General features: G+C 30.5%; 1 protein-coding gene and 1 long non-coding RNA gene across 4 annotated transcripts in view; one reads left to right on the top strand and one right to left on the bottom strand.

The window, feature by feature from the left end:
- Positions 1-6459, top strand: part of LOC139426663 (uncharacterized) — a 24639-nt gene extending 18180 nt beyond the window's left edge. The window contains exon 2 of the long non-coding RNA XR_011637890.1: positions 4191-6459. This is a non-coding gene — a long non-coding RNA (uncharacterized lncRNA). The remainder of the gene's footprint in view (positions 1-4190) is intronic.
- Positions 1-13737, bottom strand: part of LOC107453267 (U20-hexatoxin-Hi1a) — a 51362-nt gene that overhangs the window by 34984 nt on the left and 2641 nt on the right. The window contains exons 1-2 of one of the 3 annotated variants that reach the window (XM_071186285.1): positions 9809-9959; positions 1189-1302 (exon numbers count right to left, since the gene is read on the bottom strand). The exons of 1 other annotated variant lie outside the window; for it this stretch is intronic. In XM_071186285.1, coding sequence (XP_071042386.1) covers positions 1189-1291 — 103 coding nt within the window. In that variant the 5' untranslated portion in view covers positions 1292-1302; positions 9809-9959. Of the gene's footprint in view, positions 1-1188; positions 1303-9808; positions 9960-13737 lie in introns of those variants that run through there. One more of the 3 variants, XM_071186284.1, reaches the window with a different exon arrangement.

Here is a 13737-nt window from a genome sequence, read left to right as displayed (position 1 = left end):
ATGTTGACTTCACTTTAATTCGTAATGAATTGAAGACAGAAGAAATGCATTTTACCTTAATACACACATCTGTAACAGTATCCGAAATCGGAAGTCATCAGTTGCAAGTTTGTTGATAATAGAAATAAAAAATTATTGCGGAATTTTTCTTCAAATGTATTGCGTGTTCTGTTCCTGAAAGATTTATTAATATTCTGAAGAGTTTTTTCAAGTTCTTTGACCTTTTCCTTAGGGAAATTTTGTTTCTTATTTGCTGCTAAAAAATGGCGTCTGATTCAGTCAATGATTTCGATGGAACTAAATGAAAACGTGATAAATTAATGTCCGATATTTACAGGCTCCCGCTAGACGGCGTACTCGAGCGTTGCGATCGCGAATATTTAATTTTGACATAAAATTTAATACAATATTTTGAATACTGGTAATACTCATAAAATTAAGGTCTCGAAGGGATTCTTACAAAATGGATAAATTGTCATTTCGAAAAGGAAAGACACGAAAGAAAATATTCAGGAAAAATTTACTCAAAATTGCTGTAACGTTTGAACAAATTAATATTAAAAAAAATCGTGTTAACAATGAAAAAAAAGCCTTTCAGCAAGACAAATTTTAATTCAGCAGCTGCATTTCTATAGGATGTACAGTGGTTCGCATGGTAATTTTTACAAGTTAAACAGATTCTCGAACAAAATATCTAACGTTAAATTTTATTTATTATATCGTACGCCCTGTACATTTCGTACATACTCGAGTAAATTTATTCTCGCAAATTATTTATTTTAAATTATTTATTACTCATTTTATTCTCGTAAATTTAGACATGTGCATTTAATTTCTCACATTTGTTAGTAATTTTAAATTAGAAGATATTGAATCTGTTGATAATTCATGCAAAGTGAATGAAATTATTTCAGATTACGAGTGAAGTTTTAATGTTGGTATTAAAAATTCATCTTTAAGATCATTTCTAAAAACATTTTTCAAAACAATATGAAATAAAATAATTTTTTTGTTATTTTTCTGGTTTTGGATTACTCTGAGAATCTTTTAAAAAATTAAGACTGACGAACAATTCTCGTCAAAGAAAAGCATCAAAAATTTATTTGTTTTTATATCCTGGAAAAGTTAAGACATCAACAATTCATTTTTTTCGTCAAATTTAAGTATAAATGTTAATATAAATCTTACTTTTAGCTTTTTCTTGTTTTCTTTGCAATTGGCATGCAGTTTGGGCTCCAATTACCATAGCAACGAGGCAGGAGAATATAGCCAATACAGCGAAAATCTTCATGATTTATTTTTCTGGAAAAAACATGTTCTGTATTTTGTTGTTATAATGAAACAATTTAGAAATACTGAAGTAAAGTCTATATTTTAAACAAATTTTACTTCATAAATGCTTATATAAAAATTTTTTTAATCAAGCATATAAAAACTAGAGAAGGACATATTCACTCTTCAATCATATTCTATGAACAATATACAAGGTATTCCGTACACTGAAAAAAGTATAGTAAAAGCCACAAAATTTCGGTAATCATTAACGTTTTTCTTGCTCTATGGGAACACGCTCCCGTGCCACAGGTCCTTGGCTTGATCCTCGGGCCGGGCAAGGTTGACTCAGCCTTTCTTCCCTTCAGTGGGTCGATAAATGAGTACCAAGCGTGCTTGGGAACTAAACACTGGGGGTTCCGCGTTCGGCTGACCACCTAATCGGAACATCTGCTCTTGCACCCCAGAGCCCAAGGTCAAGAAAACTGAGATGGGCACAGTATGCCTTGGCCCTCCATGGGCTGTTGCGCTACTGAGTTAAGTTATAGCTTATTATTTACCTCCCTAAATCAGCTGGTCCGTCTTTTTAAATAAGTAGGATTTTAAGTATTCTGAGATTTAAAATTGTACAGTTAAAAATCAAGACACAATATGTAAATCTAATAACTCCTTTTAGTCAAATGAGAGTGGATTTGATTTCTATCTCTTACGTGCTCGTATGATATGATGGGAATGGTGAATTTGTTACTAAAATGTAAAGTACAATTTATGCTAACACTAAAAACTGAATGAAAAAGCGGAAAAAAAGCTAGTTGTCTAAATGGCACTTTTGATGAATAATAAATTAAATTAGCAACTTTGTAAAAATCAAACTCGGCACTTATTCGTTGTTATTAAGTGTGCGAAACAATTAATTTCCTTTGTGTTTTCTGGTTTAAACAAAGCGAAATTTAGCAGTTATAAATTTCTTCAAGTTAAAAAAACAGTAAACAATACATTTTATGCAAAAAATGAACATTGTTATTTCCATGACAGCACATGTTTTGATCTAAAACAATAGTTTCATTTATGAAATTTGAAGCCACAAAGCGCCGGAAAGAGGTGGTCGCTTATATACTAACACCTAAAAATGTGCAAATTGATAAAAGAAAAAAACACGATTTAAATCGGTATATTTTATTTGTTCTCGAGTTATTCAAATTAAGATTACAAAGTAAAGTAGCAAATTATATAATTTCAAGAATTTTTTCCTTGTCAGAATCTCTTAGTTTCATTCAAATTATTTATTTCAACAAGCATACATTTATCGCATTTTTATGGAGAATGAATAGTTTTAGAATACATTTCAAACCACAATTTGAAAACAAAACCCCGAGTCGAATAAACTCTCTTTAAAAATCTTTTCTAACTTTTTGGACAGTTTTGTTGTCCTCGGACAGATTTAGTAGTTTTGTGTCCTTTTTTCAGGGCTCGAAAAACCTCCCGTCCACCTGTCCTCGGCGGTCAAAAATTCCCAGCGGACAACCAATTTCTCGAATCCGACGTCCGCGCGGACGGCCATTTTTCCGTTAATGTTCGTGATACATTTTCAATTTTTGTTTTCTTACAATCTTTCTTGAAGGAGTAATTTTTCTCAAGAAAGAGTGTCATTAAAATTTAAGATACATAACATCGTTAAACACCAGAAAACTTCATTCCTCCGAACCTAAACTATTTATAAAACCTAATGCAGCAAAATGACCCACAATACAGCAGCATACTGCGCATAGTGGAATTGATGGTTGATGTTTTCTCTGTCTGGGAGTACTGAAGTGGTTGAAAGGGGCTTTTCAGCAATGAACTTACAAAAAAAAAAACAACATTACGTACTGATTTTAAACAAGAAGCGTTAAACGCAATTAGGAACGTCTACCTAAATGGAAAACCCCTTTAAGATTTCTGTGCAGAAACCTCGGTAAATCATTGACTTGATTGTGGAACTGGCAAACGTCATATTTGATTCCTTAAAAACGTAGTACCCTCGGACAAATTGACACTCCAGATAACTTGACCTTTGTCATTTAAATTATTTCATAAAAGAAATGCATTATTTCATAACAGAAATACTAGGCAACTATTAGTAGTAGGTAGTATACTAGGCAACTATTAGTATTTATTTTATTACTGTATAATGTAATCCTAGTATTTGTAATCCTAGTAATTACTAATTCATTGTGCAATTTATATAAATGTTTGTAATATATAAGAGAAAATTATATTTTTATTTATTTAGAGGCTACAAGGTTAGATTCAAAGGAGGACGGGTACATAGTTGGGACGGATAAAATAGCTGAGTTTTTTCGAGTCCTGCCTTTTTTATCGACGCATCAACAGAATCCAGTTGATCCGTGGCACTGTACTTGTTTGTAATGACCTTTTTCATCACAATCTGGGATGAAGTTGCCAACTAATCCTGAAATGATAAAATTGCATTAATTAGTAAACTAAAATTGAGGGCAGAAACAGTATTTTGTAGCATCGAATTTGAGAACAAGTTTGGAAGCTATTAAAATTTTAAATTTTCATGATTCTTTTAAACTTGATTTCTCTAAATTACTGCATGTGTAAGCAATAGGATAGCTCGATCTTTTCTTATGTTAGAAAAATAAACAAATTTTGTTTCAACGTTTTCAATTTCAAGAGCCAACTGCTTGATTTTCTTTATAAAAGCACTCCAAAGAACTATTCTCGAAATTTTTAAACATACGCGCAGCACGTCATTTCAATTAATTGATAAAAATCAAATTTATTGAGGCCGAATAGTAACTTGATTTAGTAAGTTGATAGTAACTGTAGTAATTTGATTTGTTACCCAGAAAAAAAATAAGTAAGAAAATTTATGGTAAAAGAGAATCATTTTTTTTTATTTCACCATATAGGTTGATCCAAGAATGAGTGGAAAATATTTAAAGGTGTTGGAGGTGGCTAATTTAGAAGGACTCCGAATAAATGATTACACCTGGTCAGAGCAGATGGGAGAGTTCGAATGTGACTCAGAAACCACGAACCCATGATACCAACTTGGCAACAATGTAATGTATGTATTATTCTGTAAGATGGTTCCTTATTGGTTGAGGTGTTTTCTCCTGGTATGGACTGAGCCGTACGGTCCAATCGCACTGATCATTGGACTGCAAATGATTCTATTCAGTTACTCGGAGATCACTTGCTGTCATTCGTGGACTTCATGTACTTAAACAACGATGAGATTTTTATGGATGACGATGCGCCATGACACAGGAGCATTATTTTTTCACAACAGGTTTGAAGAGAATTCAGGCCATATCCAGTGAATGATTTAACTACATAGATCTAACAACATAAATCTCATTGAACTTTTACGGGATATAATCGATAGGTCGATTCAAGGACTTTTGAGATCTTGGAGATCTAGTTAGGCTGCATGGTTAAATATTCTTACAGGAGACTTCCAGTTACTTGTTGAAATCTTCCAGTTACTTGTACTGCATCCAGTTGCAGCACTTCGTAAAGCAGAAGGAGGTCCGCCATGATATAAAGAAATATCCCATGACTTTTGTCACATCAGTATAGTTTTCGTGTTTATGGAAGGATTGTGCTCAATCTTACGTCAGATTTGAATATTCTTGCAAGAGACTTCTAACTACTTGTTGAGTTCGTACCACATCGAGTTCGTAGAGCTAATAAGGTCCGCCATGATATTAAGAAATATCCTATGACTTTTGTCACATCAGTATAGCTGTCATACCATTAGAAGGGTTGAGCTCATCTTACGTAAGACATCTTCTACTGGCACAATTCTCACCGGGTTAGGACCTTATATCTGTAGTTAATGATTGCTAATTCTATCTGTGAGGTGCAATCCTTGAAATTTTGACAATTTCGTATTTCTTTGTTGGGAAATTGCTCCCTGTACAAAATTTGCATTGCTCTCTCATTTCCATTCGCAGCTCCATACATCTGTATGCTCTTTAGCGTTGAATGTTGTAAAAAATCCTTAGAACAGCTTCCGGCTTACTTCAACTGCCCTACACAGCGCCCTTCTACTTGCCACAGGGGGGAGGGTGTCGGCTCTAAACTGCCCTTTTTCTACTGAAGGGGAGGGCTATCACGGAGATGAGTCTGTTTCTTCCCGCATACCAATCATATTTGGGGAGATCGGGATTGTTAAAATCCTTAACCTGTACAATAACTGCACCAAATTTTAGTTTTGCCTAGTTTAAATTATTCACGAAGATATAGGTGTTTTTATTTAAAACCAATTTTTTTTTGGCATGTGCTTTCTAACTTTAAATATTAATTTATTTAAGATCTCTTAAACCTCTAACAGTTTTTAACTTTATCGATATGTATGAGAAATCGCATGACCTAAACGCTTCTAAAGTTTTCAAATAATTATCTCAGTATTTCTTTCGAGATATTAAAAATGATTTAATATAAAATATTTCCCTTATTTTTCCCCATCCCTGTAATTCATTAATTTTTAGTCTGTTCTAAATGCAAACCGATAATGTTAGACTGTAAATAAAAGTGATTTTTTAAAATTCACAAACAATCCATGTAAATGATCACCTCCTTTAAATGCCAAAGAAGCTTAATTATAATTAACGCCTTATTGGTAATTAAATTAGACTTTTGCAAGATACGCCATCTGCAGGTCAAGACGCGCGACCACGAAGTGTGGCTTAAAATTTCAGGGCTGGTTTAATAGCACGAGGGCTGGTATTCTAAACAAACCAAACAAATATAATGCGAATCACGGAATCGTTCAATACGTAACGAAGCTAACTTCTACTGTACTCCAGTCTTTACTCAACTGTATTCTAAGTCATCATTCTAAATTTTCTTCAATTCTGATCCTGTAAATGTCTTTGAAATGCTTAATCTTTTCGTGATTAATTTATTTTTCTTTTGAATTATTTCACAGCGTTTTATGCATCATTAACAACTTAAAGTAACATTTAAGGAGCTGAACAAATATAGCATTTAAGGAAACATAGATCATTTTGCCGAATTATATGTTTTTGTACGAATTTAATGTTTATAGCACTTAGACATTCCATCAATTATTTATGTTATAATATTAGATATCTACTGGCATCAAATGTAATATATATATATGTACACAAAATAAGAAAGTGTTATTCAATAAAAACAATGTTTTACTTACTTTTGCAATGGAAGCGTTGATCAATACAAAGCAGGCGTCAGGAAACAAATCTCACGGAAGTTTGAAAACTTTCGAAACAAATGTGTTAATTCTGTTCTATCAATTGCACAATCGATGGCCAATCTTTCGAATTTTAGACCTTGTTGATTTTGAACCTAACAAAACTTTCAATATCAAAAACACTAAAATCGTTTATCAACTCGAAAACGAATCAAAAATGTCTAAAATATAAGTTTCACTCTGATTAGCTGGAAGTACTTAGTTTTAAGAAGTAATTAATTCAGTTGAATCTGTATTCCATTCGCGGAAAAGATAGACCGAAAGTAAACAAATAAGTTTCCAGAATTTTGATCAGATTTGTCTGATTTTAGCTAAAATAACCAAAAAAGATGAAAATTGCAAAAGTAAGTAATTAAAGTTAAATTGTGAAAAATTATAGGATGATGAAAGCAATATCCGAATTATCGAATTTGCAGAAATCTTGCACAGGGAGAAAATTAATGGTCAAAACTATTAGAATATGGTAAAAGTTACTGAGTTAGTGTCACCAAAAAGTCAGCTGATTTTTATTGGAGCGCTTTGGTAATTGCGTTTGGTAAAATTAGCAATTACTTAAGGTTCTTTAATGACCATGCTGCTTTGTATAATTAAGGTAAAATTTGTTAATTTTAACATGATACTAAAGATACTACACTGTCATAAGATTAATAGGATAGGATTAATAGGACTGTCATAAGATTAATAATTCTACCGCCGGAGAAGTTTTCGGATAAGACCCGTTGCCACGCGAGAACCTAACACTAGAAAATTACAGTAAAGTAAAATTAAAACTAGTAAAGATTGATACACATTAGAAAATATCACAATATCGATTGTGTGTGAATCTAAAACAATAAATCAAATATTTTAAAGGAAAAGTATTTTGTAGGAAAGTAAAAGACACGAAGCGGATAAATGAACGCAAAATGTGCATGTGCAAGAACCAATAGTTCAGCATCCCCAATGAGATTTATAAAATTAAAGTTCAATCATAACAATTAAAAATCAATCATTAAAAATCGACCAAAGGAATTTTTTAATTATTGTATATTTTGGTGTTATTAATAGAATTAGTTTTTTTTTATCAGACTAGGAGGCGCAGCCCCTGATTTCGCGGCTCGCCAAATATCGTAATTACTTTACATCCATCATTATTTTTTTCTCTTAAAACATCGAAATGTTTTGTGAAAAAGAAAAATATTTTGTTTTCAAATTATACAATTATTGCAACTTCATTTGTCAATGTGTTAGTGGTAACGAAATAGGCGATTACCTGGAATAATCATATGAAATTCATATGAAAAAAGCTTAACCTAAAGAATTCACATTGTGCGACTGAATACGTAGAAATAAAAAAATAATTTTGCTCGTTGACGACATTTGAATCGTTATAAGAGCAACTCTAATAGAAAACGGTTTTTATCGCTTCTTCTTAAGTTTTTTTTTTATTATTTTGAAAACTTTATGCACTATAAATGCTAAGAATTATATCCAGCATCATGTAATCTCTCTCAAACTTCTAGCTTTGTTTATCATCTGCTTGAGTGTGAGTTAATAAGTCTTCGTTAACATTGGAAAAATAGTTTATATAATAAAGCTGAAAAAGTTCGCGAAAAATCACATAAGTTGGCAATAACTTTCAAACATTTTGAGATTTTATTTTAGAACAAAAATTTAAAATAAAGGACCCTTTTATCTTGTCGAACTTTAATTCCGAAGTTGCATAATGCAACGAATTACAGATTGGTCCCACATGGTATTTTTTTTTCCGTACAAGTTTCACAGTTAATTAATTTTTTTAAACTATTATACATAAATAATATATTATTTTTTTATTTCGCAGTACTCTCTGTACTGTTTCTTACACACCTTCGCAATTTCAAGTTTCTAAGTTATATAGTTTTTTCAGAGCAAAGCAAAATATAATGTTAATTTGAAATCCTAAAGCAGCGACGGCCGCTGCTAATTTTTAATATAGAATAGATGAACGCTTCATTTCGATAAGTACGGTAATAACTGTTTATCAATAATGTAAAAATGCAGAACAAACGAACAATAAATAAAAAGAGAATTTTTCATTACCTCCCGAGCCACAGTGGAGGTTGGGAAAAAAGGAGGGTGCAAACAAATTTCAAGAGCTTCTGCTGCTATGTTCCTAAATGTTATTTTTTCCTTTATACACAGGGACCAAACCAATCCTTTGGGGACTGACTTACATTATGTTTAAGGAAGCTATAGCCTTCTTTCCCGTTTTACATTCCACAGTAGAACGTTTGCCTCGTGTTTATGAAAATGTGAGTCCGAATGCCACCATGCGAAGAATTCCCGTGCATTAAATGGTGACTGTTACGCGTTAAATCTGTAGGGGTCAAACTGTCCTTTAGGTTCCCATAATAAATAAATACCTCTGGGATTCTCTGGTTCAGTTTACGATGTGTTGATGAATAAATTGACTATGATTGGGTCATCCCAGTAAAACGGTGTAGGAGATGTGTGCGACTGACGTCGTATTCTTTGAAATAGATGGCGCCACTGTACAAGAAATACCCTCCCTGCCTTAAAAATTAGATTGATTCCAAGCAGGCTTGTTGGTATTGTCAAGTGAAATAAATAACAACAACAACGACAAATTTACCGGAATTTTTTTTCCAGTATGAGCCTTTTATGACTTATTTACCTTTTGAAATGTAAATCTTTAAAAACGGTGACGTAAACTTTAGTACTTATATTATCAATACAAGAATAGAAAATTTGGGGAGCGTTGAGCCATAATATCATGCAAATTCGTTGCAATCTTAATATGGTCTTCAGTTCGACAGTATCAATCTGCAGTTCAAACTTGATTATAATTTACTATGGTTCATATTGAGGAGAATCATGGTTGGATTTAAGGTCCGGTGAAAGTTGCAAAAATTTTTTAATGCATGAAGCTTCGAAGTACCTACATCGAGGTTTAGCATTGAATAAGATTTTCTCAGTCTAAAAGCTATATTATTATTAAAAAAAGAAAAAAAAACAGCTGAATCTTTAGTTAATCCGATTAAAATCCCTTGTTTTCAGCTTGGATAATTTACGATTGGTTTACAATTTCTTATTATTTTATGGTTGGTTTACCGTTATTATTATTTTACGGCCACTTGACCATTATTCATTAATTTTGAAAAACATCCTGAAATGAAAATAAAGCATCAATGTATTGCACTTAACAATCAATTATAAAAGTCAAAAATATTTTTAACTAATTTAGTTAAAGTATACTTTAAATAGCAAGTTCAAATAAAAAAAAAATGAATTCGAAATTTTACTCACAGAAATCCACCAAGCCTTGAGAACTTTTTTTTAATATTTGATTCAATTGTTTAGTTCATACAAAAAATTATTTTTCGAAGTTTATATAGCAAATGAACTGATAAAATGATACTAAAATCTTTATTTCATTAATAAACTTAGAAAGTGCTCTTCTTTGTTGGTTCACTTGCTGTTATAGTAATTATGGTTTTAAAAAAAGACATAATGATAATGACTTAATTATGAGGAGTTGTTTGATATCTGAGCTTTCATTTGATAATTATAGGACAATTCTATTAAACTGTTGTTGTTTTACTGTTTATATAGGAAGCAGTAAAATTTTGTATTGTTCTCTAATTTTTTCTGTAATTGCCTGAAGTTTATTTTATTTATTTTTACAAGATATATCATGTATTTAAGTACGTAATTATAGATCAATTCGTCCTACTTTTGCGATGTCATTTTCAAAATGGCTTTTTAATGGATATTTTTGTATCAAGTAAACTAGAACAATTTTAAGTTATACAATATAAAAAGAAAGCACAATTAATTGTTAAGTAAAATTAATTATATCGATCACTGAAACAAAATATCCAATTTTTATTAATTCTAACAGTTTGGTTTTCCTCAGTTCCATGTGTGATTTGGTTTGGTTCGCTATATTAATACTAAGAAACCACCTTAGGGGCCGTTCAAAAAGTACGTACATCCCGAAGGGGGGGGAGGGGATTTGCTATTATGTACGGTTTTGTACGATGGGGAGGGGTGGAGGTATTATACAAAGTACGTACTTTATAAACATACACCAAATTTAAATTTGACTTTATCCTACACCCTCCTTAAGTAAATATTTAATTTTATTTAAAACATAATTATTTTAATTTTTATGAAAAAGGGGGGTAGACTAATAAAATGTACGTACTCTAAGGGGGGGGGGGGGTAAGACCTTATGTACGGTAATGTACAAAGGGGGGGGAGGGGTTTAAAATTTCTCCATTTTTGTGTACGTACTTTTTGAACGGCCCCTTAATCTATTTTAAAGCATTGTCAAAAGATTATTTCATTAATATGCTAAATATACAGCACACAACATACAACACACAATAATAGACCTGAAAATTACAACTCGCCACGTGGCGAGTCAAAATATAATTAGCGTCTTAGATTTAATAAACAACCAGTTACTTTTTTCCATGATTTTTTTCTTTTTGAAAATTGTTTATTGATAAAAGTTTATCCATACCGAAAATTTAAGTGACTTACACTTAAAACAATGCGATGATTCTAAACTATATATAATCTTGCCATGAAGAACTATCCGAGCATTACAACAGACAAATAACTTAAATATTTTAAAAGTTATTAAATTTTTTTAAAAAATTGCCAATTCGGAGGCATTTTTCCATCTAGATGAAATTTATCAAAATCGCCGTCTAATTTTCAGTTTTTGCACATTCTTATGAGCCCCGGCTCTGCAGCATTGTAGTAAGTTTTTAAATATTAAAAAATTAGACCACAAACGTTTTTTTATTTTCACAAAACTGCGTTTTTTCTCCATATTGACGTTTTGCGCCATTTTCAAAATAATCGTAGAGGGCGCTCTCTTTAGATGGCTAAACTTGACCCAACAGTCGCGAGTAACAAATGCAAACTCACAGCAGTTATAAAAATAACATATTATTAGCATAAAAAGCATCATTTCAATTGCGACGGAGCCTTTGAAAAACAGCCTTAAATTCCTTTTGCTTCCCCAAATATATTTCTTAAAAATAGATTTTTAAATTAAGTATGTTTAACAACATTTTTCACATACTTATGTTATTTTTTTCGTTGCATTAACTTCTTATAGCCGTAGATTATTTCTGATATGAATCTTTTTTAAAAATATAATTTTATCTAAGCAAAAAAAAAGAAAAAAAGAAGGAAAGAAACGCTTGCCAATAGTGGCTATTAAATTAAAATGATATTGGTCACCGACTCATTATGCTGGCTACTGACTGAAAATAGATTTTTAACTATTTACTGACTAATTTTTTACTACTAACTAATTATTTAGTAACTAAAATTTCCATGCAACACTACTTATCTGTTAATATATCACTGAATTTTAAAGCAATTGATAAATTTCCGTGAGTATTTTTGCATCGTATAAATTAGAATAAAAGTTCATAAGAATGCAATTAATAATTTTTATATCCTATTATATATATAGATATTATGAAAAGTATTAACATCTAATCTAGAATATTATTAATAATTATAATTTACAAAAATTTGAAAAAAAGTAATGATTTGAAAAGAAGCTTTCAGTTAAGTAATCGTTGCTGAAAAATTTATTATATTTATTGCTAAAATATGTTTATTTTTTTGGAATTTCTATCTGTTTAGTTTTTATCAATATATTTGGCGAATTAGTTTGTTTTCTTTTAATGCGAAATAAGCTGAGTATTGTTTTTTATTTTGTTATCTGTAACTAACGAAAGATTTATTTCAGAAATCAATTAAGTATGCATAACACATCATTAATGTCATCATTTAAGAATTAACGTGTCAATACGGCAAAAGAATTACTAGGCGCAAATTACTCATCGTATTGTTGAATTACAAGTTCTTCATAATAAATATTGTACAAAAAATATGCAGATCAAGAATTTTTTTTTTACAAAATAGAGAATAAATATTAAACTTAGCTACGTCGTATTTGTATATTTATATAAAAATTGCTGCCAAGAAAGAGAACAGTAGTTATGTATAAGTTAACCATAAAAAGAATATAAAATTGCTATAAAAAGAATATAAAAAACTATGAATAACTATAAAAAGAATATAAAAAAAGAATATAAAAAAAAGAATATAAAAAAAAGAATATAAAGTAATTTAATGTTAAACTATTAAAAATACACTCTGGTGAAAATAAAAAGAAAAATCTCAGTCTGTATAAAAATCAATTCCAAGAATTTCAAAAATTATCTTCTTTATTTTTCATTATATCAGTTCTTGATGCTTTTTTATTAATGCCTATGTAATCATGATTTTTTCATAACTCTTAGAATTCTTTACTTAAGATAACAGTGTTGAAGTTAATCTAATCGATTAAGTTGGTCTAGTCGAAAAGTATGAATATATCAAAACCTAGAATAATAACATTACCACTGACCAATCCTAAAAAATTCCTTTCATATGAAGTTGGAAAAATAAACTGCATCGTTAAATTAACTTGAAACGAGCAGATATTAATAAATTTCCCTCTCTGACAGAAAATTGAGAAGGCCACTAATGCCTCTTTCGGGGTTTTCAACTTAACGTTACATTTTGTCAAACACTATAAGATTTAGAAACTTCAAATTACGAAAATAAGTAGGAAATTGTACGGAGATTATAATGGAATAAATAAAAAATTCCATAGTTAATTCAAGAATTTTTTACTCTTAAACTTGATGGAAAAATAGCATGTGGGCAGCTCTATAGCCACAAGAATGCAGCTACCGAAGTTAAATTTGGTATGCTGAAGGAGCCAAATTTGTTTATAAACATAACATAATCTTTTTTTCCCTTTTGAAATTCTTATTTGTTTCAAAGTTATTACAATTTAAAAGGTTCTTTTTACTTTTTTCTTTAAATAATAAATATTTATCGATCGTTGTAGAAAAATTGATCATTTACTCGATTTTCGTAATATCCCTCTTGACTTAATATCAAAAATAACAAAAGGAAAGAAAAAAAATATTATATAGAAAAAGATTAAGTGTTGCCAAATATAAAGCTTCGACATCTCAAATCGACATTTGAAAATACATTTAGAATAAAGTTCTCTTTATTCTAAATGTATTTTCAAATGTCGATAAGAATTGTTATGATCTGTTAACAAGAAAAATTACTTCTAATTTATTAATTCTTCTTATTGTGTCGTACATTCTGTTATAGTATTATTATTAATCGATAATGAATCG

The sequence above is a fragment of the Parasteatoda tepidariorum genome, chromosome 10 (genome assembly GCF_043381705.1).
Source record: "Parasteatoda tepidariorum isolate YZ-2023 chromosome 10, CAS_Ptep_4.0, whole genome shotgun sequence".
Classification (NCBI taxonomy): Eukaryota; Metazoa; Arthropoda; class Arachnida; order Araneae; family Theridiidae; genus Parasteatoda; species Parasteatoda tepidariorum.
The sequence above is the reverse complement of the archived record's forward strand: the minus strand, read 5'-3'. Positions and strand labels throughout refer to the sequence as shown.